The following is a 26,195-nucleotide window of genomic DNA, read 5'->3' on the forward strand; positions in this document are numbered from 1 at the left end:
GCTTTTCTCAAATTCTAATCTTAAAATACAAACTGAGAAGAGTAAAAATGAACTTTAGAATTGAAATTATAAGACAATTTGACTTTTTATACATTTTGTTGTGTTTTAAATAATCCTCACCAGCATGCCCTTTGAGGTTATGAAGTGCCCTTTTCCATGAATTTACCCTGCCCTTTCTGAACCCTAGGGGGAACACTAAATAGTCAATATCTCTCGCTGCCTGTGAGACAGCCAAATTTAGGCGATGTGCAATACAATTCACTTAACCAAACGTCCATTTCTTGCTTTGAGTTTTGCACCTAGACCATTATGCCTGTCATGACTGCCGCTCCATCTGTTCCCAGGCCATAGAGACGTGAAACACTGGCATCAGAGATTCCTTTCTGTGTAAGAAAATTAACGAGTGCATTTTCTATCCCACCCGCCGTTGCATCAGTGATATGTTCATTTCCTAGAAAGGCAACCTGTGCCTCACCATTCACAACAAATTTGACATAGATAGCAAGCTTCTTCTCTACAGTAATGTCACATGTTTCATCCAGCATTATCCCAAAATATTCACTTTGATTTTTTCAATCAAATCTTTTTCTACTACCGATCTGATGCACTCTTCAAACTCCATGACCACTTGCGGCCTTTTGTTGTAGTGGTCACATTTGATCCCATTCAACACTTGCAAATGCATGAAATCTGTAAAAACATCAGCAGCGATATCACGTTTATCATGAGATAAACAGTTCTGAGCTGTTTTACACAAGACTGAATTTTCTCACTCTCCACATCACGTTGAAGATTTGCCACATTTCTGCGTGCAATTTCAAGTTGAGAACAAAGTTTTAATTTCATTACGCCATCAATGTGAGACTTTGATTCCTGGTGGCGAATTAATGTAGAGTTTTGATAACTAGTACAACTCTCATCACTGTAAATGGGTCAGAAACATTGCTTCTAAGGCAAATATCACACTGCATGCCATCATAGTTTGTCTTTCGTAACCACACGTATCAAGGAAACCACTCGTTTTTCAAAGTTCTGTTTTTCTTCTTAACTTAACTTGACACTAGTCACATCTTATCAGAATCCATTTCTGAATTCGCCCCAAGATCGGAATTCGATGGTGTACTTGCAGTTGCATCAATACTGGACTCAGCACTTCCACTGAAGAACTTTCTCAAGTCACCTTGCTTAGATTTCACCATTATGCCTAACCAAAATCTTCGATCGATAATCCGCTGACAGCCGTCATTGACTGCAGATTTCTTTGCTATTTTTAGACTAATGCCGCCTGCCCCAGAGCTTCAGCCAGGATTTCATCATAGTGTGCCACATTATAAATCACAGAAAAAGTAACACTGGAGTCATCAATATGAACATTCCCTAGAAAGAATGTATGTTGATGCATATTTTGGTCAACAGTCCTTGCATAGATGATCAACATTTTGCTAACTGTAATATCTGTAGTATCATCAATCATAACTGCAAAATGTTCTGCTTCTGATACATGTTTGTCAATATCTGATTCTATCACACAACAAATTGCTTTCTGCATATCTTCTGCAGCCTCCCAAAAAGTGTATGTAGCATTTTTTCCTGCATACAAACTTTTAAGTTGGTCACACCCTTGCATTTCACAAAATTCCATCAAAGACTTGTATTTAATAGTCGACACTCCTTCCTTTGCCAGCCAGTACACCTATCTCATAGCAGCAGTAAGTGCATCAGTTTTCTGTGCAAAAGCATTCTTAGATTGAATAGAAAAGTCATCTTTCAAGGCACTTCTCTCAACGCATGCTTATGATCAGTACAAGTCAGGTTATGCTTCAGTGTCAAAGTTCTAAAGCAGTTACTTCCAGTCGTCAGTGCATTTTCTTTATTCATCCCTTTGCACGTTTTACAGTACATTAATCCAGTAGATGTTTCATACTCTAACCACGAATATGTTTGTCAACCAAGACTCCTGAAAACGATGTTCAAACTTTTTAGATTTCTTAGCAGACGTCTCTGCACATGCACTGTTGTCGGTTTCTTCATTCGTTTCGTCCAATTCTTCTTCATTACCGGTATATGATTCGTATTTTGGTCTGCCAGTTTACAAAAATAATCAGTAATTTTTCGTTTCATAACGACTGAATCAGAGAAAACGAAGGGAAGAAATTAGAATTCAGTGTGTGTCTGTAAAGGAAGTTATGGAAGATCGCTACAGAGCATGCGCGAGCCAAATTCCATTCCTAATTGATCGATTATTTCCTTAAAGTATATTGTATGTAATTATAGACATGGAAATCGATACGGAAGTGAGATCGTTTATATATTTTAATCGGACTTTGTCATTCTTCTTAATATACAGAAATTAGTAATTTAATTATGGTTTTCAGTCAAATCTGTTCTAAATTATTTTCTGCCAACACATACACAATAGATTTAAAAATAAGCGCCAATTTATATCTTTTATATCATTTCCCTGTTCTCAGATCTAACTTAGCTACATTTTGAATTGACATTTTGATATAAAGTCAATTCCAGGATGAATGGAGGGACAGATGACGGAGTAGAGAATGGTATCAATTTTGTAATGGAAGTCATTTGCATATGTCATTTTCAGTCACAACTTTTAGGAGTAAGATAGGAAAATGATTTCATGCATGATAACTATCTGATGCCTATGTTTATAATAGCAAATGTTACAGATGCCTTTACCTGTGCATGATTATACGATATTTTGGTGGCATGTATCGGTAAACATACCTGCTGATCAATCATTTCTCCAATACTCTCAAAATCCTTAAATGAGAATATACATTAAATCATTCCACAGGAACAGGTTGGCTAACAGACTTTTCAAAATTGCCCATTTACCCACCGCTTTCTGAGTATTCTCAAGAAGCTCCTGCTGTGTCATTTTGGCAAACTCTGCAACACGATCCTGTGGAAGGAACTGGCACAGGTTGCCAACCTGAATATTCAGGTTACTGACCATGAGCTCCACCTGCAAATATCAAATACGCATGACATCTTTAGTTCAATATTACTGTCAAAGAGGGCATTGTCAGTTAATGCTTCACTTAATGCTGTTCCCTCTATATAACTGCAGCCGTTCTATTATGAAGTCTGGACCACATGTTTGTGTTGCAATTTAGAAGCCTGGACCAGAGATTCCAGTTATCATATTATATGGACTGACAAATACAAAATCATAAAAACAAAGTCTTGCAATGTAACTTTTCCAACCCTCCCACTTGTATGTCTACAGATGTAACAACAAAAAACATTCAAAATACACTTTAAACAAAATTACTTTATATATAAAGCATTGTCACTTAGGTTACATAATGATCATTTCTAGATCTGACTCATATATCTGTCAAGATATGTTGTAAGATCTCAAATGGTTTTCGAGTTGTGCTCCAGAAACGAACCTGTAAAAGGCGACTATGCTTGTCGTAAGAGGCAACTAACGGGATCGGGTGGTCAGACTAGCTGACTTGGTTGACACATGTCATCAGTTCCCAATTGCGCAGATCGATGGTCATGTTGCTGATCACTGGATTGTCTGGTCCAGACTCGATTATTTACAGACCGTCGCCATATAGCTGGAATATTGCTAAGTGCGACGTAAAACTAAATGAAAGCCCATCCACTTTGAGACTAAGTCAAAAACATTTCCATGGAAAACGAGAAAGAAATAAATCACAAAAACCTGTAAATAGTTAGTGAGTTTAGTTTTACGCCACACTCAGCTATATTCCAGTTATATGGCAACGGTCTGTAAATAATCGAGTTTGGACCAGACAATCCAGTGAACAACAACATGAGCATTGATCCACGCAATTGGGAACCGATGACATGTGTCAACCAAGTCAGCGAGCCTGACCACCAGATCCTGTTAGTCGCCTTTTATGGCAAGCACAGTCGCCTTTTATGGCAAGCATGGGTTGCTGAAGGCCTATTCTACCCCGGCAACTTCACGGGTCTGTAAATAGTAAAAGGCAACGCTTTAGGTTCTGACTGACATATCTACCAAGTTTTCCAGAAAAAACATTGAACGGTTTTTGAGTTATGCTCCAGAAATGAAGCCCTCTCCTCCCATTAGACTAAAACCAAAACATTCAACAGAAAAACAAAAACGAAAATAAAAATGCCAAAAATCTGTAAATAGCAAAACGCACAACCATAGGTACAATTTATTACATCTACCAAATTTGGTCTAAAAATATTATAAGGTTTTTGAGTAATGCTCCCCATTATATGCCAGGGATAAAAAGCCAAAGTGTGAAAAAATATGTCATGAAACAACACATCAAACACACCCATTTAAACAAGCTCTCTTCAAGAATCAAACGTTAGCACATCAAATGAATGCATTGAGAAACGATAACACAAAATCAATGAGATCACTCTAAATAAATATAACTGTTGCCCATGGATACCAAACCATGGATCGCCATTGATGGTCTCCTTACTTATGCACATAAAGTAGAAAACAAATGCAAAACTTATTTAAAACAGATTCAACATCAAACTCTCGTTCTAAACGCTGTGGCCCTGTATCAGGCGTTGGTAGGTTAGGCAGCCATCTTGCTTGCCTTGGCAATGAGGGTCTAGGTCAGAACCCAATTTTTAGGTTGGGTGGTCATCTTGCCTGCCTTAGTAGTGAGGCTCCAAATAAGAACCCCATTGCTAAGCTGATGATGTCACACTGTTTATTTATCTTGGTCATCGGGTGCCAAGTAGACATCACAAAAGTTTCCAACGCTAACCTGGCGCAAATTCCACCTGCTGGATTACAAGTCCAGTGCTCTAACTATCAGGTTGTCGGGACGGCTGACAGTCATAATGCAAATTTTACGGGTCCAGGCTGGTGAATTAGTCTGAACACCGAAAGATGGCTCCTGCTTGAGAATCATCAATTTGCATCTGATTTCACACCCTGCAGGACTGGAATTAGCCCTGTAGCATGGTAGCTGTAATAGAACCATCACCATAAATACTACTCAGTGGATGATATTAGGCACATTATTTTTATCATCAACTTACACTTTTTATGTTAGCTTTTCGCCCATTCACTGTCCACAATGATTTATCCTTAAGAATCTCTCGCTGGATGATATGGTTCTCACCCTTAGGATTGTACCTGCAACATAAAAATGTATTAGCAATGCAAGTTATACACTTAACAAAGGAATTACAGAACATTCCAACTGTCGGCATAATTAGAAAAGCATCTTTTTATGTACCCAAAGAAAAGTGATTTACTCATTAACATATGAAAAATGTAATTTTTCTGAATAAAATTGATATTTCATACCTATCCTGACTCAAGCTTAATTGCTTTTCTCCTCTTCCTGATGAAGGTAGTGGAACACCTGAAATCCCTTGAAGTTCCCTTCTAAATGAAGCGGACGTAAAATTCACACTCACCCATGTATTATCTCCCATCCTATGCATGGTCAGTTGAACAGCTATGATACTTCTTCAACCTTTCTCCATGATCAAATATCTTCATAATGAATACAAGGTCCTAATCACTCATGCTAGTCTGTTCAAGACGTGCGCATAGACTTTCCACCAAAATACTCCGCAGAGCGTCTGCTGACTTGCACAAATCACGTGACAAATCGGATGAGGTAAGTGAGCATTGTCGGGGAACTGTTAGTTGCTGAGCAGCGACAAGTGGCCTAAACTGATGAATGCCAGTGATGTCCTCTGTGGCTATGTGTCGCAGGTAATAGTCGGTAAACACCATGTTTGACTTCCAAAAACAGCCTTCCATAATAGTAGATAGCGAGCAATTTCCATAGAGGTTCCTCCGCAGACATTCGATCGGCGAGTCCTCTTTTGTTGAGATGAATCGTTGTAAGGGTCGCAACTGCAGTCTTCTTCTTCTGGTCATATCTTGCGCTGACGTGAGGAGACCTAGTAGACACTGCCACTGTCGAAGTGTTAACGGAGAGAGTACAGCTTGCATTATCATTTCTTGAATCTTGATCCACTGGCCCTCCGGAACTACAATCTGATTCAATGTAGTGATGAAACGAATCCCGAGGAATTTGATATCTTGTTGAGGTTCCAGTTCCGACTTTACATGATTCACTAACCAACCCAGTTGTGTTAGTAGTCTGAGTGTGAAGTCTAATTGTAGTCTGAGTTGATTTTTCCATTGATGTGCTTGTATGCCATCATCCAGATAAAAAGCACTGCGTAGCTCCCCGAGGTGTAGAAAATTGACGATGGGTTTGGTTACCCGTACAAATAGCCATGGGGCCGAAGATATTCCAAATGGTAGGACTGTCCATTGGTAATGCTGGCCGTTGAAAAGGAAGTGCAGATATTTCCTCGATGAATCGGGATATGCAGGTATGCATCTTGTAGAACTATGCTGGCTAGATATCTAGTCTGCTGGTCAGATGAGGAGTCCTAATTGAGGAAGATGTAAAATCTTGAAATGTTCTGGTTTTCATAGAAACTTTTTGTTGAATTCCTTCATGTTGTAAATGAGTCTGAATTTCTCTCTGGAATTCTCCTTCGGTACTAAGAAGATTGGGGAGTAAAAGCCGGACATTAGATTCTGTGGCTGTTACTTCTACTGCTCCCTTTTGCAACAGTGTTGATATATGTCTAGTTGATTGTCTCCGTAGATGATGGGAGTTGGTAGTTTTGTGAGCGGTGGTGTATCTTCCAGGGGAATCTTGTGGCCATCTCATAGAATATTCATGACAGTTGTCGTTGAGGATTCCCCAATTTTGCCAGAAGAGTTGAAGACGTCCACCCACTTGAGATGGCTGTATGGGAACGGCTGGGGGTGGAAGGCTCCAGTTATTCCGGACGGCATACAAGCACATCAACGGAAAAGTCAGCGTTTATTCCTCCACCGCACTTAGACGATCTTCCAGGAAGAAGACAATTTCTCCCTTCGATCGTTGAATTTCTTGTCCCTTGATCTTTGAACTTGAACTTGAACTTGAACTCGCTAGTGTAATGCTGATTTGTCCGTTTAAGGACAGACGTCAAAGTGTCGATGGATTTTTATCATCATAACTTCCCTTGAATCTTGAGTAACCGATCTTGCTACCTCTTCAATCTTTCCGTCAAAAACAGGGGCTTGATATAAAGACTTTATGAAGTTCTCACTCCATGATGCGGCAGACAGGAACCCCTGTCTCTGAAGTAGATTAATACCCGCAGTAGTAGAGGCTAGATGTTCGGACATAAACTGTTGATCCTTCCTCTGTGTAATAAGAGCAGACAGGATCATCCTCTCTCCCTCAATGGCAGGATTGCTGAATTTTGTGATGCGAGTCTCGTTGATGGCTGTAGATCTAGCTAATCTGAAGAAAGTTCACCTCATAGTAGTGTCAAGTTGCGCCAGTCTTGTCTTCTACTTTGTAAAATCTGCTGCGAACTGAGTTGATAACTTCATAACCTTCGTCAACATCAGGTGCTCTGATGAATGGCTCCATGTGATGAAGAGGGAAACGACGTGTGTTAAAAGGTGGCACATGTTGCTGTTGAAACTTGGTTGCTGACCTAAATGCTGTAGACAAAGTCTCAGGGATCATAGATACTGGAGCTATCGATGGAAACGTTAACATATCAATGTCATCATTCTTCTTTTTATACGTGTTGAATTCACTGGAATGGTGAAACAAGGTTTACGCCATCCCTGATCCATGATGTGACTTCTGAGTTCTAAAATAGGGCTTAGTCCGGTGACAAATCTTAATGGTGTCTAACTTCATTCTTCCTAGAGTAAGACGAATTTATAGATTGCTGACGATCCCAAATGTGTGAGTCTAAGTCCGAAGGGGAGGATGACTGCATATGGCATCTTCTACGAATAGGGGAAACTGAAGGAGACCTTCTCCGTTGACGAGTCCATCCACAAGTGTACTCACGCGAGAACGTGACATCACTTGCCCGAGTATAACTACTCATGCGAGTGCACTCACTCGGTATGGGGGTCTCCTTCTCTGTACTACGCTGTCTATGATGCCCGTGATTGCAGTCAACATCTGCTATGTCTGCTGTTGATGAAAAGGCTTCTGAGGCGTTGATGATGCTATCAGTGTCAATCTAGTTGCCAATGTCCGTTGACTGATGTCTTCACTTTGTATCATCAACGGAGACGCGTAAAAAAATTTACGTTCTTCTAAGAGGATGATCTCTTCCCCGAATGATTTCTTCATCAAAGAGGGATGATTCTGTGATGATCTTACAGATTAAGACTTCGACTTTGATGACTTCTTGGGCTGTGACGACCCTGCCTCAACAGACAGTCTCTTCTGAGTCTTGGGAGGGGCCTCGCTCAACCCTGGACACAACCTCGGAGATGCGGCTGGCATATCACTGGAATGAATCTCAGCATCAATAATTAAACCGTTACCCAATTTTATTTCACCAGATTTAGACATGGCTAATGTGAGCCGACGTTGCTAATATCTAAGTCTCAGTTGATGAAACATGAGTTAGAAAAAGACAATAGGGCAATAGGGAGATAGTGAAGCATCATTGCCGATCAGCTGGCCATGTGCATAGGAAGGGAGGTAATACATGGGTGAGTGTGAATTTTACGTTCGCTTCTTTTAGAAGGGAACTTCAAGGGATTTCAGGTGTTCCACTACCTTCGCCAGGAAGAGGAGATAAGCAATAAAGCATGAGTCAGGATAAGGAAAAATTAACACTTTTCTTTCACAAATTTGCTTAGGCATTACTGATAGATTCGCTGTTGCACTATTAGCCTCAAGCTCCTCACAATTCAAGCTCTATCTTTCCTCTTTCATGTCCATACTTGATGAAGTCTGCAGGCAGACTGGCTCTACCAAGCCATGCTGTCTTCCCAGCAAGACCAAGGCATATTGCACATACTATAGTTGACTTCCCAGTACCATTAGGACCAATGATAACATTCAAGAAAGGTCCAGTGTTGAATTCAACAGAGTCATAGGTCCTGAAAAAATAGGAGTAACCATCTACATACATCCAACCTTTCGAAATGACAGAGTATTGTATATGTTTTGCAGCAAGACCATGAAAACATAAACTCACAAAAAAATGCTAATTGAGTCCAAAACGCACAAAAACAGTAAGAGGGACTCTGAACCAGCATGTGGCAATCATTCTTGATCATTCCTTGGAAATATTAGTGATATGATTGTTATTAGGTTTAAGAAAAATTACTGTTAAACCATAAATACTGTTACAGCATTTTCAATACGGGTATCGTGACATGGTTCAGTTTCTGCAATATATTGGGTCATCCAATGTTATGTCCTTGACATAGTAGCCACCCTTGATATAAAAGAGTCAAATATACTTCCATTCTGTTTATTTCACCTAGCATAATACAATGTAAGATGGCTGCTTGTAGCAGACAATACATTTTGGAGAGCATTTTTGTGATGGATATACCTTAACAGTAGGTATAATAAGAGTCATCAGAAAATGACATATCCCCCTGACCCCACATATTTGAAAGGACAAATCATCTGACAGTTACTTATTGTGTTTTTAGACCAAGTCTGAATTGTTTCCATGGAATTCATGAAAAATACAAATGCCATATATCTGTAATCAGACAAAAATCACCATTTTAAGATCTGTCTCGTATATCTGTCCTCTTAGACTACGTTTGAATCGTTTCCATGGAAATCATGAAAAATATAAATGCCATATATCTGTAACAGCAAAAAGGCAACACTTCAAGATCTGTCTCATATAATGCCAAGATCTGTTGAAAGATATCAAATTGTTTTCAAGTTGTGCTCTGAAAACGAAGCTCCTCCCTCCATTTTCAGACTGTCCGAATCCTTTCCATGGAAAACCAGAAAATGATATATCACAAAATCCTGAAAATAGTAACAGGCACCACTGTAGCATGTGCCACACATATCTACCAAGTTTTGCTGACAGATATTGGGAAGTTTTTGAGTTCTCTCACTCTTTAGACTAGGTCCGAAATGTTTCCATGGAAACCGAGAAAATAATACATCACAAGATGCTGTACATAGCAAAAGCTCCCAAAACAAAATTACGGACAGACACACAGACAGACAGACAGACGAGGCGTCGACTGTATCCCCCATAAAAATGCACAACTGACCTTCAAGATACAAAACTCAGCTGTCAGCTGGAGATATGATGGCAATAGATGCTCAGTACCTTGCAAGGTGTTTGGCTCTGCTGTACAAATGTGCCAGGCTTGAGACAGATATCAATTTCAAACTTCAAGTGATAATAATTCTCTACATTTTATAGCCTTTGCTGAAACTCATCTCTCTCAACAAAACATTTTGGAATTCATTTTAACTAAGGCCTGTATTCCACCTGGTAGATGTGAGAAATCTATACTCATGTAGATTGAAAGAACTTGGTTTGAATTCTGCAACAATACACACACAATTCCAGATCTGAGAGCACACAATCAAGGCAAAGAGGTCTCTCTGACATGATAAAGATATTGGTCTGGCACTTAAACATGTTTGAAGTCATGATTATGATTCCAAGGCATAGATGCAAGCTATAGCAACAATTATCCATAGAGATGTCTGTAGCTTACAAAAGACTATCAGGGGAACACTTCCTCCTGTCTGCAACGAACAGGGAGTACAAAAGTCATATTATCCCGGATCGCCTCGGTGACTGCGCAAAGGGAGAAAAGCGTGCATAGCCAAGCCTTTAGTAACATGTGCTGCATTGAGGTCGATCAATCAGCTAGTCAACATGGCAGCAAGGCAATGTGAACACCTGCAAGATCTGTTCACAGACATTCAGAGTTTTGGTGTCCCCATCATGATGCACTGCCAGAGTAGACATCAGGTTCAAATATCAACTGTATAGTATGTTGTGAATTTCTAAACATTTTACATTTATTCAACTTTCCAATATCTTATCATTCACATTCATTATTACATATTGTGTCACTAAGAAAAAGTTTGACAGCATGAAATTCTGAGGCAATTAATAAAAACTTTGGGAACATGAACTTTGTAGTTTGCAACTGCTAATTAAACGAAATGATTATCTAAACAGGCCGCTATAATATTTTATGCATTAACCAAGCGAAAACATGTCACTGGTGTCACATACCAAAGTAACCACAACAGAAGAATAGTTTGTTTTGCAAAACTTTATTCCTCCCCTTAAGATATAAGTAACCCCAATACCTATACTAAACTAATTCTACAGGTGCAAATACAACTAACTAATCTAACTACCTAACCTAGCTACATAAACAGTTCGGTCTACCACTTATATTGCTAAAGTTATAATAAGTCTACTACTACCAACTACACTAAAATCCTAATACCCTCACTAATATAGATAATGATTACATATAATTCCAATTGGAACTAAACAATTGAACTGAATAACAACAAAGGAATTTGCCACTCAGAGAGAACACTTTCTCTTTATAATGTAATAAGAATGTCAGTGCACTTTGGTTCCACTTGGTGACGTCATGGTATTAGTGTGGTATGTCTCACACCCAGGCGATGGTTTCCCTCACTATAACCCATTATAACCCACTCTAACAATACCATACTACATCTATTTACAGTACCATAAACTAATTATATAAACAAAATCATCTGTGATCTTGACAACTGGGACACTAACCTACCCAAGCCAAAATCAGAATGCAAAAACGCACCATAGGACAATTCCATTCTGCACTATGCACTTTTCTTGATTGGAACTATCATACTATCTGAAAGTCGTTAACTTGTATTGCCTGCCTGAGCGGTGACAACAGCATTGCATTATTTGTACATAAAATGGGTGAGATGGTTGATGAAGGCCACAGGAACTTGCACCCAGACTCAGTGATACCTCCGAGAGTTCAAATGCAGGTGACGGCCTTGGTCGCACATCACTGAGCCTCCTCTCAATCCCATAAGTGTTCTATCATGTCTAAGTCTGGACTGAGAACAGGCCATTGATGAGTTTGTACGTAGTATTAACAGAGAAAATCTCTAGTTGCTCTGGCAGTATGGGCACGTGTTGTCCTGCTGGAAGATGAGGTTTGAATGATGACCAAAACATGGCACGAGGAAGGGTCTCTGTGTTTGATAAATGTAGGAGTCAGATGTTACACCATTTCCTCTACCTGGACTAATATTCTGGAACACCATAAGGCCTAGTTTGTGACTGAGAGCAATAGCACCCTTACATCATTATGATCGGACCTATGCAGAAGTCTCTTTCCTGGACACAATCATCTGCTAAAGGCTCGCTGTGTCATCACCACATTCTCATTCTGCCATCAGCAGTTGAGACAGAATACCTGCTTTCGTCAGAGAAGACGACTGTTCGCCACTTCTGGAGACACCAATTCTGATGATGTCTTGTCCACTGGAGATAAGCACAACGATGTCGAACAGTGAGGATCAGACCCCCGTAAGGAATGCATCAAATGTCTCTGCACTGTGTCAGCGCTGATTTGTCTCTGGTGATGGCCAATGGTTGTCCATGCAGTTAATGCAGACCTACTGAAACGATTTTGCAGGTGATGACAGATAATCTGCAGACTTTGCCTCAACGTTGTCATAAGTTGTCTTCCACTGCGATAACGGTTGGCTGTGTTGCCAGTGGATTTGACTCATTGTTGCAGGCAGTATATCGTTTGAACAAGACCATAAAAAAACTTGCAACATGTCTTGCAGTCTGGAAAGCATTCCTTCTTCCCTAGATAATCATGGCAAGTTGCTACTGTTGAAAAGTGAACGATTTGTGCATGTTCATTGGCCCTTCTTATTGGGCTGACACCTCAGTGTCTATTCTAGGACGCATGATTGTGTGATTCGCGCTAATAATGATCAAATAGCCCCTCATAAAAACAACAGAGCGCGAACAGTCGCGCACAGTAATTTGCACCCTCCCTAACTTCCAAAACACATATGACAAAAGCTTTATGTTGACAAGGAATGACTTTTTAAATCGAAGTCGGATACAGAGTCAAGTTCGAGTGACAATGTGTAAACATAACAGAGTAACCTCCCTTGGTTAAAACCACTATCGGCACTGTGGAAACGACATTCCATTCATATCAGTGTGAAAATAGATCATAATGCATGTGTACAGCACTTGCAAAACACAGTTTAGTCGATCTTTTTACAGAACATCAGTTCGTTTTAGCTTCGTTTTGGAAATCATACAATATTATCACTTGAAGACGACAAATGAATACGAAATTCTTATTTACAACGGTATGTGGTAATTTGGGGTGATTAATGGCATGCAAAAGAATGAAAATAACTGACATTTTTGCACAAAATACCATTAAGAAAGCTACAGTGTCAGCCATGTCTCCCCAGACCAATACTTCAGTCAAGGAGACATGTGAATGAAAAGGCGAGCAAAACCTCCGACTCTAAAAAAACCCAAACAAACCAAGTGTTTTCAGAAAATGGTTGAGAAAATGGCCATGGCTCTCTCAAAATGAGCTTGGTGCTATGATATGTGACTGTTGTAGCCAAAATAAAATGAGCAATAGTTTCACTGGTGGTTGCAATGACTTTCGTACATCCACACTATTTTGCAAGACGGTAATGCAGGTACTCAACCTACATTTTTCAAATCCCCCTCCTTTTTTTTTGAGGGGGCAAGAAATCACCACTAGATTTTCAGTTCTAGAATAGGCACTGATTAAATACGCACTGATTAAATACCCATCATTGTTTTAGTGACTGCGTCTTGACATGTTCTTTGTATCAAATACAGAATCTGAAACAAAATTTCCTTGAACATTGGCTACAAATGTGGAAAAATATAATTAAAATTAAGATGAAACATATCTAGCAAAAGCGAAATTCTGTTAATAATTCTAGTATATATCAATATATAAATATCATTTGGGATGAGAAAACAGGAGGAATTCTTACCTGCAAAACTTTTGGTAGGGTGACCTTTTTTTGCAGCAGCACATTTAGAATACTGCACCATTAACTTCTCGTGAAGACGTTAGAGTTATGTTAACCCAACCTAACATAGCATAACCAAACCTAACCCTGACCCTAATCACCTACAATTACGTAAAAGAGTATTATGAGGTGGTGTATTCTAAAGGCGGGCCTTTTTGCCGTTGAGATATAAAAGACCACCATACACAGTAACAGCTGTTTCAAAGTGGATAAGACCACAATCAGCTGAACAGGGCCAACTACATAAGGTTTCAGTTTGGGGGCTGCAGAGTGTGGACTGTTTCGCCGTGTAGGTTACAGTATACGTTTATGTATTTTGATGCTGTTTAGGGTACATTTCTAGATACAGAAACGTACCTGGGGTACTTTTGAAATAACACTCGCAACTTGTCAAAACGACCATCATCTGCTTGAGTGAAAAGCCAAAAATAAATATCACATGACTTGAATGGAATGTTGCCGCCATAATAAAAAAGCTATTGAACACCGAATTGGTCATTCCTTACATCCCTTTTTTTCCCATGCTGCAGAAATTGTACTAGGCTTGTGACGACTGGGTTCATTTAAAATACTACTGAGACATCACTATTCTGCGCAGAAATGACATATTTCATTGTCCCTACCATGCCATGCAGACAAGAAGAATGAATGTGCATATGATTGAATAACTTACCTGTAAATATGACATGGTGTAACATGTTTTTGGGGTAATAGCGCAAAGATGATCATGAACATTATTGCATATCAGTAGATTATCAAAACCGTAATTCGGTAAATAAATATCACCGCACCTTTTATAAATTTATTGTTAGAATGTTCTGTCGTCCTCTGGTTTCCAATGCAACATACATTTCGTGTCTTGTCCGCAAGCTCGAGTGCTAGAAATGATGTACGATGTTTTCGGGTTACTCGTTAATGCACAGGGTAACGCCCCTGTATGGAAGCACATTAGATGAATTCTTTTCCACAGAAATCAACAAATACAATGTATCATTTTAATTAAAAGCCAAGCAAACTAGTAATATTTATCTTGATTATTTTAATGGGGTTTTTGGTGAAATGTGTTAAAAATAAACTTATTTACAGGTAAGTTATTCAATCATTTGTACATTCATTCTTCTTGTCTGCATGGGCCACCATGACAAGGACAATAAAACTTATCATGCCTGCACAGTATAGTATCATCACAGTAGTATTTTAAATGAACCCAGTGGTCACATGCTTGCTGCACGAAAAAAATATATGTAAGAGATGACCAATTTGGTGTTCAATGTTTTTTTTATTATGTCGGCAACATTCCATTTGAGTCATGTAATATTTATGTTTGTCTTTTCACTTGAGCTGACGATGGACCACTTGACAATTTGCGAACGTTATTTCAAAAGTTATGATCAAATTTACAAAGGTTCTCAAAGTGCATTACATTCCATGGTAGAATTTTAATACTTTGACAGAAATTAGGCCACAACTTCCGAGAAAACTGAACATTTCAAACATTTTGTGTTGCGATTGCAATGGAAGCTTCTGCACACGAGACAGTGTTTACAGGTGGTGCTGTCATCTCCGTGCACGCAAGAAATTACGGGGAAAAGAAATACCCCGAAAACATGGTTCCCCAAAACATGGTACCGCATGATTGTATTTTTAACAATTTTCTAAAAAAAAAATACATTCAAACAATCAAGAAATATATGATCAGTTTACTTGGCTTTAAATTAAAATAACATGCTATATTTGTTGACTTCTATGGAGAAAAATGCATCACATGTGCATCTGTACAAGGGCGTGACCCTGCGCTGTAACGAGTAACCCGAAAACATGGTATAGCAACCACAGCCGCCGCTAGGGGCACTGGTGTCGCTATTTTAAGAATTGCGTACAATTTTGGGCCACGGACAGGCCGACGTTTAAGGTCCAAATACGCATATTTTGAAGAAATGCATGTGATGTTTCTTGATGGTGTTGTGTTGTACACACGTTCCAGTGCGTGTATTTTGCAGAACTAAAATCTGTCAGCGAAAGATGAAGAAACAATGGTAAGTTAAACTTTGCTCATTTTTACACGTATGTCAAACATTGTAAAAAAATTATTTTCTTGAAGTATGTGCAAATACGCTCAATATAATCATTGATTTACATGCACACAAACTTTGGTAATTTTAGGAAGTATATAACTTACTGAAATGAGACCTTAAACTTTCCTGGTGCCACTGCCACGAATCTGCGTAGCTCGTCATTTAGAGTTATCTGCCCTTGATATGAAGCGGGGAAAGTAAACAAAGTATTTTCACCGCCAAAGTTTTTATAAATAACGTTTTTGTTACTACGGTTTCCTGGATTTTCCTGTGCATGAAACAATTGTAGTGTTGACGCAATTGTATTTGAGCAAGTAACACTGAACTGAAGGAGAAATAAACAGGAATTTGTCACTCGTTTTATTTCCAAATTGCAATTTAGTAACCACAGTAACCCGAGTACATTTTTCAAAGTAAATGCATGAAAAAAAATCCCTGTGTCTCAACAAAGACAAGCTTCACTCCATGTTCATTTCAGTGTGTTCAAATAGTTATGACTAAAGTCCAGATATGTCTACTTTGTAAATGTCAAAATTTTGGAAACCAGAATGAATGTTTGAATAATACATAAAAATTTGTAAAAATGTTATGCATTGAATACATGTTTAGTATTTGAACATGAATTATTTTGGTTTCCTTTCTGACGAAAATGTATGCAAAAATACTGACAAGCAAGCCACCACACCAAAGTGTTTATAGGTCACAACCAGTCATCCCTAGTCACTTGGGTGGTAGCTTGAAAAGCACAAGATGCCTGTAAATAAAAAATCAGACATGTTACATACTGGATTGGAGTCGTTGTGTTTTAAAGATTCCTGCTTGGAGTGTTCCTTGTCTGGCAGAAAATCCTGTGGAAGATAAATATGAAACATTCTCTGTCCCCGTCTTTCTCTCTCTGATAACATTTAATGTGCAACACATGATAGATGTGGCACAGGTTTAAAGTATGTAATATGTCTCATCTCCATGTCAAGTCATAGTGGATTGTAAAATCGTGGCACCTACTATGTAATAAAATAATTTTATATGAGTATTCTGGAATCATCATGCGACTAAACATATATTTGAAAGAAAAATCAAAAGCCCATCCATTTACTAAATACTGGAATCACAAGGGTTTGAAGAACGTGGCAAAAAATAATGCATGAAGACAAAATTCACGATTCCAAGCTGATGTCATGTGTAGGTATTTATAAATTTGGTCTTAATGGTGCTGGTGTGATTGCCACTGTCTTATGTAGCTGTTTGATTGTACTCTCAAATATTTTCTGAAGATACTTCTGAAACCGATGGGAAACATCCAAGGCAGGTGCTGAAACTGAAACTTAAGACATTAGAGTGACTGAAAATGACATTTTTTACGTGTTTAATCCTCTATGTTTTATGTTTCATTTCAAGTATACTTTGAACATACGTATCAAATCCTGTAACATAATTGGATTATGGACATCTTTCAACAGTCATATGAACTATTTACTGCATTGATGACAGATCTGTGACATACTAACAACAAGCATCCATTATGTTTTAAATATGTATAAAAATGCTAAGATTTTTCATATCTGATGAAAAAGTTTAAAAAATCTAATGAGTGTCTATGCTAATATAATTTCATCTTGAATGTTAAACAGTAGTAAAGAGGATTTGGAGCACCTTTAGAATTCAGCACCACAGTTTCTCGTGAGGACGTTCCCAGTCGTAGGTTACACGTCAGTGAGACAGGCAACCAGTTTGTGAGAACCTGTCGGACGCGACCCCGCAACCTTTGGATTGTTAGCCTGACAGCTAACCGACTGAACTACATCCACATTGTTGCACAATGTGCAAATTTAGCTAGTCATTCCTGTGACGTCGTGGAAATGAATGGAAAGAGTCGAATTGGTTGCGGACAATTACGAAGGTTACGGGTAGACTTGGTGCCTCGTGCTTTCAATCTACTGATGGTTGCCGAATGGTCCCAATATCATTTGGCACGATCGTCCCATTCCGTAATCTACAAGATACCATGTTGTGTTGAATGAGCCAATATGGTTCGAACTGAAAACGATTGTTGACGTCAGGCGTCAGACGCTGATTTCATGGTGCATGCATGAATGATCGACGTGCTTGTATAAAAATGATTGTGTGCTTTCATGACAGAAAAGTGTTGTAGGGAACACAGTAAGGATAATGTGGATCGCGCTAAGGAATGAGTGAGACATGGGCATGTTTGGTGACGTCACGAGGGTGAGTTCGAATCATTATTGAAAATATGTAGATCCAGAGGTGAAAGTTGTTGGAGGCCGATTTCCCCCAGCCCAAAATTTCAACATTAAACCATTTCATCATTTATTTAACTTTTGATATATTTAGTCTCCCGTTTTTCTTTGTGAACAAAGTATTAAGAATGGAAAAGGAAAACAATTGGTACTCATGCATTTACCTACTACATTGGATTAGGCCCCTTACCCTAACCCTAAACCCTAACCCTAACCCTAACCCTAAACCAAACCCTAACCCTAACCCTTGGAACAATTCTAATAAATAGAATACGCTCACCAAATCGACACGAAAATGGCTGACGTATCCAGTGTAGTCTTACCGCTTCGAAAAATAAATATTTCCTTGTAATGGTGCAAATTACTGAATGACAAAGATATGCATGTATATTAGTTTACAGTTATAATTCATTTGATCCAAATAGTTACGTTTGAAACCGAAATATAGAATATGTTTAGATTATTTTATTTGACCAAAACTGTGAATAATAAAACATAGCACAATGAGACCAATGTAAGTCATTCTTACTAAATTCAAAAATACAAAATATATAAATACACAAAATATAACACCTCAGCACCTCTTAAGACAAAGAAATATGAGTATATTAGTCAAAAAAGAAGAAATATTTAAAACTGGTGCTTGCGAAATATTACGCATCCGCCGGGAACTACCACTTGAAACTCGCAACATCATTGGGTTTCTGTAATGACATGGCTGGTAGAGATGAAACATCAATGAGCGGAGCTTATACGCACTCGTTGAGCTTGACGACCTTGTTGCTATGCCAGCGTCATAGGGCATTGTTTCAAGAACGTGCTTTTGAACAAAATCACCTGCAATTATGTAAAATAGTAATCGTATCAATTGTAAAATAGTATTTAATAGTCTCTAAAGTTTGTGGTGCTGTATTCTAAAGGTAGGCTGAGGATTTTTTAGAAGATTTTACTCAAAAACCTTGGTAAAAGCATTATGATAAAAATTCTATTTTTTTCTTGTATATTTATTAAAAGACATGAAAAGGAAAAAGAAAACCTATTCTGAATTGATATTCACAACAATCAGTGAAACTGTACACAGGGGGGAAGAAGAAAATGCAACATGTTAATATATGTGATTATGTGACTTTTCAATGTCTCTGTTTTTGATTTAAAGGGGCACTGATGCGGAGCGAATAATGTTTCTCGCCAACGGTCTAACTACGAAACCAAACCGCAAATTGGTCAGCGCCCGCTCCTTCGACCGTGACGGACAAAGGAACTGGGCTCCTGTCCATATTAGCAGAATTTCTTCACCTAAACAGTCGGGAGGCCGGATGCCCATCATATGCCATTTGTTTAAAAATATCCATGGTATTCCTTGTCTGATCGTAACCAAATATCCCAGCAGTGTAGTTCTTTTCGGATGCTTGGATGGTATAGTTACTGATCCAATTTGATCCTATTTCAGTGTTTTTAACCTCAATATTTCATCATGTTACATGAAAATATGATGTCTACAGGCACGTAGCCATTTGTTTCAGCACGGAAGATTGCAAAGCTTTATATTTAGGTAGTTTTGAGTGCGGGTTTAGCTGTGATAGCAAATAGCATACGTACATTTTGGTAGCTATGGTAGCTACAATGGTTTATTATTTATGATAATAAAAACACACAGTTGATTTATTTGAATTCGTAAACAAAAACCGATGACTTTGCCATTGGTAGAGAAATATGAATATTTTCTTATGTAAAAAACCCTTATTTCACCTATTTACCCAAGTACACAGCAAATGCAGGTGTGTATTCCTTATGTAAATTCCCTTGGTATCCTCAAAACAGTTTCGGCTCATAAGTGTTTTCAGGCTGCATGCGACAAAGAGATTACATCTTCCTTGCTGTAACTCGCGTTTGATGGTGTAAACCTACACGTGTTATTTGTCATCATTCTCTGGATGGTCAATTAATGAATTTATAACAGGTATAATTAGTAGTAACACCACTTCGGTTACTCAACAAAGGTTCCCATTTGGCATTTCTCCTGTCTGGAGTAAATACTCAACATTATAAATTAAGGTCTGTAATGGCAAATGTATTGTATGTTGTGTAATATGTGCATGTAAGTGATGCAACAGGGTTTATCAGCTGAGTTACAAAAACAAACATCGATCAAAGGATTAACTGATAACTCACTGATTGATTAATTACTTTTATCTTCTAGCGGATTTGTCAAAAGGCAGTGTGTGTAGATGACTACACCCTGTCGTAAAGTGTAAGTGCAAAAACAACATCCTCCCTTCAAAGAATTAACCACTCTTGCGTTGATTGATTGCTCATTATTGGTTAACTAAATTACTTAGAATAGTGGACATCATACAATTAGTTGCCAGGTGTGCTATCTTGGGAGACCAATGAGAGGTTTATCTAGTTTTCACCAACGAAAGACGTGAAACGATGTGTTACTTTTTCGCAAACTAGACAGTTGTAAGACACGCGACATAGAGCAGGATTATTTACCAGCTGCAGATGAATGGAATACGATTTCTTTTACGTGGATATTGATGGATACATTCCTGAACAAGGTAGTAGCCTGACATTGTTGCTATAAAATTAGTCTGTTTTACATTCATTATTTGCATTTTGTTTTAATTTATTTGTTGTAGCATTCAGCAGAATCTGCATGACAGAAAAAACACACTAGATCGCGTATGTGTGTGAAATAGGATCCACATTGGCATTCTATACAATGTATAAATGTTGCTGTTATGTTAGAAATTTACTGTGAGTATAAGCAGATCGTGTGTTCTTTTATTAATTTTCAGAATCATACAAGTATGACAATAAACTAACTAGGGTTATGAGACAAAATATAGAGACGTACATTGGCTTCGTTATTTTTCCGTCCTAATAGTTTTTTAACATTTCTACCACTGGCAGATGATTAACCTTCAGAGTGTTTCATTTGTTTTCATAATACATTTGTAATGAAGTAAAAATGACTTCACCTCAGTTGATCTGTCTATAATTAAACTATCATTTGCGCTTACGGACTGCGCAGCAGAGGTCTCGAACCAGTCACGAATTCTGGGATATCATCCGGGTACTCACGGGAGAAAAACAATAACAAAAGTTTACACCAGTCCACGGAAATTGCTCCGCATCAGTGCCCCTTTAAGACAATGTTTTCACTCAGACATGTGCCCATAGCTTTAAAAGTTATGAATATTTTCAAAGGAAACTTTGGGGAATCGTGAATTAGCATCTGATCAATTGACTGGAACATGTTTTACATGAAAACTTATATTCCCTTGGAGCAGTTGAGTGGGCAAAAATGGTTTGTGAAAATGCAAAAATCAATCACAAGAGTGGCTTCGGTTGGGGACCTCTTTGGGCTAAAATACATAAATTTTTGTAAAAGAAATATCATTTCTTTACTTTTCAGTGGTTGCTAGAACTTAAAAAAAATAAGCAAAAAAATATTCTTTGTATCTCAAAATTTAGTCTGCGGTCCCTACATGGTAAGTTACTTTGCTAGCGCTCATGCTATGTCAAGACACGAAATGTTTGTCGCATTGGAAACCAGCGGACGACAGAACATTCTAACAATAAATTTATGAAAGTGAGGTGATATTTATTTACGGAAAACAATTTTGATAATCCTCTGATATGCAATAATGTTCATGATCATCCTTTGTGTTATTACCCCGAAAACATGTTACACCATGGTAATGCCGACAACGACCACTCCAGCCCAATTGTAAACTGCAACACAATAATTCTCCGACTTACAATATATTTTCTAATTTGATGCGCACGATGGCTCCTTCCACAAATCCCAGATCTTTCTTCACCGTCTTTTTACCAGCTGTATTGGATATATTGACGTTATTTTCGTTTTCCTCTTCCATCAAATGCCGCTTCTTACTCGAATTCATCTTCCCATTCGCGCGATAGACAGTACTCTCGTCATAATGATCTCGTGAAAAGCGAGAGTTATGACCGGGTTGCTGGGAATTTTTTTCACTTGTAGCAAGACAATTTTGTGTCTCTCATAAAGTAAATGTGGATCGTGAATGTTTTCACTGATATCTATTCAACACAGAACATAATAAATTTAGACTGGCGTGCCTGCCCTTGCGCGATTGCGGCCTTCGCACTCACAATAGACTGGTTCCCCTTGAGGGCCAGTCAAATCGCCCCAGCGACAAAACGCCCCAGCAAATTTGGTCAAATCGCCCCAGATATTTGGTCAAATCGCCCCAGGGGGGTAGTCAAAACGCTCCAGTTTATTCAAAATGGTCTGATTATATGCCATGAATGCATGGTTTTGTCAACTTCAATACTATATTCTTCACATAATATTATGTGTTATATTATTAGTGATATCCCATGCCTAGGCATGGTAAAGAATTACAACCTGAATAAACTAAAAGGTTTGTATAAAATATTTATTGTAACTGCTGTAAATGCATAGTTGTTTGTTTGTCATTGTGTAATGACAATGGTAATGACAATGGTATAATACTTACATAAAAACAGTCTAGATCTTTGTCAACATATTAATACCAATTATTTGGTAAAGAAATACAATCTGAATGAAATAAATGATTTGTATGAAATGTTTAGAGTAAATGCTGTGCATGCATAGTTGTTTGTTTGACATTGTGTAATCATATTAAGTTTGGTATAGTACTTAAAAACAGTCTACAGCTTTGTCCCCTGAGATATTATAATCCTCATAAAGAAGTTCCTCATACAGGAAATCACATGTCTTTCTTATTAAATTTTGTCTGTTCCACAGAGTCTGTGTGTCCAGCCTTCACACGTGTCACACGAGATTGCCCCTTGGCCTTCACGTACTTCCAAAAAACATTTCCTGCAGTTGGTGGTCATCTTGTCAGTTGGAAGAAATGAATGACTTACCCTTAGTCCAAATCAATTTATCCAATGCAGAGCCTCAACTCAAGATAAACACAACACTGAATATCAATTAGTTAACATGTTTTAATAGCCTGTTTATATCCACGCTATTTGACAAGACTAATTTACAAAAGAGCTAAATTATTTCGATAAGTATTATACTATACTCGTTGAGAAAACCAATGCATTTACGGCCTCACTTTTTGACAAGAGTAATTAAGAAAAAACCCAGCAAATTGTTTTCATAAGTATTATACTGTACTTGTTGAGAAAACAAGTTCCAGCTGGTTCATATGGTAGCATCTGGAGTTGCTCATTTGTGTCACAATATGATTTGAATGACGTCACCACTGTTGATGACACAAGAAAACAATTGTTTGCGATGTTTCTACGTGTTAATACGCAGTGAATAGTCTTGCAGTTTTTGGGAATCTAACACCATTTGATCATGGTTTTCAACCTATCAGATTACAGAACACAGTGACTTTTGGTTTACAATGACTAGTTAAATATTTTTCAGAAACATTACTACATAGTATTATGTGAAGGCTGTAACATGGAAGTTTTATACCGATTGTTATTCTTTACCAAATAATTGGTATTACGGTGTTGCCTAGGCATGGGATATTACTAATAATATAGCACATAATATTATGTGAAGAATATAGTATTGAAGTTGACAAAACCATGCATTTGTGGCATATTTCAGACCATTTTGAATAAACTGGAGCGTTTTGACTAACCCCCTGGGGCAATTTGACCAAATCTGGGGTGATTTGACCAAATATCTGGGGCGTTTTGTCGCTCGGGCGATTTGACTGGCACCCTTCCCGTTCGTTGCTCCGACTCGCCATGCCCGAAGACCTCAAACAGGGACCTGAGCCCAAACAGGGACCTTTGCCCCGAGAGAGATGGCTGCACCTCAGTTCGGCTCACTCCAAGTGATTTAGGAGAGTAAGTTCTGTACTACATGGTTATTATTTAATGTTTTGTGATGCCAATCCTTTTCTGAGAAAGAGAGAGAGAGAGAGAGAGAGAGAGGGGGCGGAAAAGGATCGGCATCACACAACATTAAAGAGAGAGAGAGGGGGGGAGGAAAAGGATCGGCATCACACAACATTAAAGAGAGAGAGAGAGAGAGAGAGAGAGAATATATATATGCGTCTTTCCTTGGACGATCCAGTAAGAATATGTTTACAGGTCCATGAGCAGATGAGGGAACCGGTCTATACAGGAAGCAGGCTTATATCACAATGTGCGAAGTTTAGCGCGCGCAAAGGGAACCGGGAACCAGCTTAACCTCCTCTATTGCTGCCTGATCGCCAGTTGAGAGGAGTGAGTGAGCGAGTTAATATTTAACGTCACATCGGCAATATTTCAGCCATATCGTGAGTGAGTGAGTGAACATTTAATGTCACATCGGCAATATTTCGGCCATATCGTGACTAAAACAATTTATAAATCCACCAGAAATACATGTAAATTAAAAAAAACTGTTAAGAAGGACAGATAAACCAACTAGCATAGAAGATACCCATTTCACTTCCAGAACAAACATACTTCAACAAAGATATCCATTTCTCACCTAGTATAAACGTCCACTTCAGTTCAGTTTGCCCAGATGGACCCTCAAGCTAGAAGTGATGCTTTTTGGTCTGAAAGAAAACAACGATGTGAAAATGGTTCTGAGAGTGGAAGAGAGACAAACCCCGCAAAGGCATGGTATCAACTGCAAAATACACTGTAACTGTCCCTCTGTCAAAGTCCGGACAACGTTTGAGTGAGTGAGTGAGTTAATATTTAACGTCACATCGACAAATATTTCAGCCATATCGTGACGGGAACATAACATTGAAATGGAATATAGAAGTATTATAAAAACCTGTCGACAAAAAACAGTAAAACCACTAGAATATCACAGAAAAGAATGTAAAACTAGTAATTATACCTTAAACAGTTTATCTATAGGGGACAATATAATATAAAATGGGTGAGTGAGTAAATATTTAACGTCACATCGGCAATATCTCAGCCATATTGTGACGAGAACATTTAATACTGAACTGAAATATATGTCTATTATAACACCTGTCAACGAAGGACAGTAAAACAACTAGAATATCACAGAGTAGAATATTAAACTAGTAACTATACCTATAACAATTTATCTATACAGGACAATACAAGACAAAAATGGGTTATAGATTGCTAACAACTGAAGGTAGATCACCACACTAGGGACCATAGGGACTTACAGTACCTTTGCTACCTGCATGGACCCTAGCTGGATTTACATTATCCCCTCAGCCGTCAGCAATTTGGGAAATCTAGCCATGCAAATAAAAAGGCACTTATGCTACGATTAAAAACGTAGAAAGTTTGAATTTACTTTGAATGTTTCTGGACTTACGCACCCTCACAGGGGGACAATAGTTTTACATTACTTCAACCCCATTTGAGGATACAGCCACTAACAAGCACAGTTATGAATTTAAACTTCCAATAATAAAATATTTATCTATTTACAATTCAGTCAATAAATCTAATCCTTTTAAAAATGCAATGATTAAATGAGAGCTTGTGTTATTAAAACGATCCTTCAGAGTTCGTGAATTAAAATACTGATCCCTTGTGATGGAATACTCAACACAGTCAAACAGGATATGCTTGACTGTAATTCTTCCATCACAAGGGATACAAAACGGAGGATCCTCACCTTTAAGCAAATATTTATGTGTATATCTTGTGAGTGAGTGAGTGAGTTAATATTTAACGTCACATCGGCAATATTTCAATACTGAAATGAAACATGCATACATTATAAACACCTGTCGTCAAAGGACAGTAAAACAACTAGAATATCACAGTTATAATTAATATAATTACCTTTCCTACTTGCATGGAACCTAGTTGGATTTACATCATCCCCTCAGCTGTTGGCGATTGTAGGGAAATGTAGCCAAATTAAAATCACAAAAATACTGTGTTTAAAAAAATTGGTAAGTTTAAATATGACTTTGAAGGTCTTGAGACTTTCGTACCCTCTC

At 38.2% G+C, this 26,195-nt stretch overlaps 1 protein-coding gene across 1 annotated transcript in view; it reads right to left on the minus strand.

The window, feature by feature from the left end:
• LOC137278141 (structural maintenance of chromosomes protein 5-like) overlaps positions 1-22,192 on the minus strand; it is a 428,573-nt gene extending 406,381 nt beyond the window's left edge. The window contains exons 1-4 of the mRNA XM_067810312.1: positions 22,018-22,192; positions 8,750-8,944; positions 5,035-5,131; positions 2,861-2,986 (exon numbers count right to left, since the gene is read on the minus strand). Of these exons, the coding sequence (XP_067666413.1) occupies positions 2,861-2,986; positions 5,035-5,131; positions 8,750-8,944; positions 22,018-22,163 (564 nt within the window). The 5' untranslated portion in view covers positions 22,164-22,192. The remainder of the gene's footprint in view (positions 1-2,860; positions 2,987-5,034; positions 5,132-8,749; positions 8,945-22,017) is intronic.
• Positions 22,193-26,195: the final 4,003 nt, after the last annotated feature.

This window comes from Haliotis asinina, chromosome 3, assembly GCF_037392515.1.
Source record: "Haliotis asinina isolate JCU_RB_2024 chromosome 3, JCU_Hal_asi_v2, whole genome shotgun sequence".
In the NCBI taxonomy this organism is placed as follows: Eukaryota; Metazoa; Mollusca; class Gastropoda; order Lepetellida; family Haliotidae; genus Haliotis; species Haliotis asinina.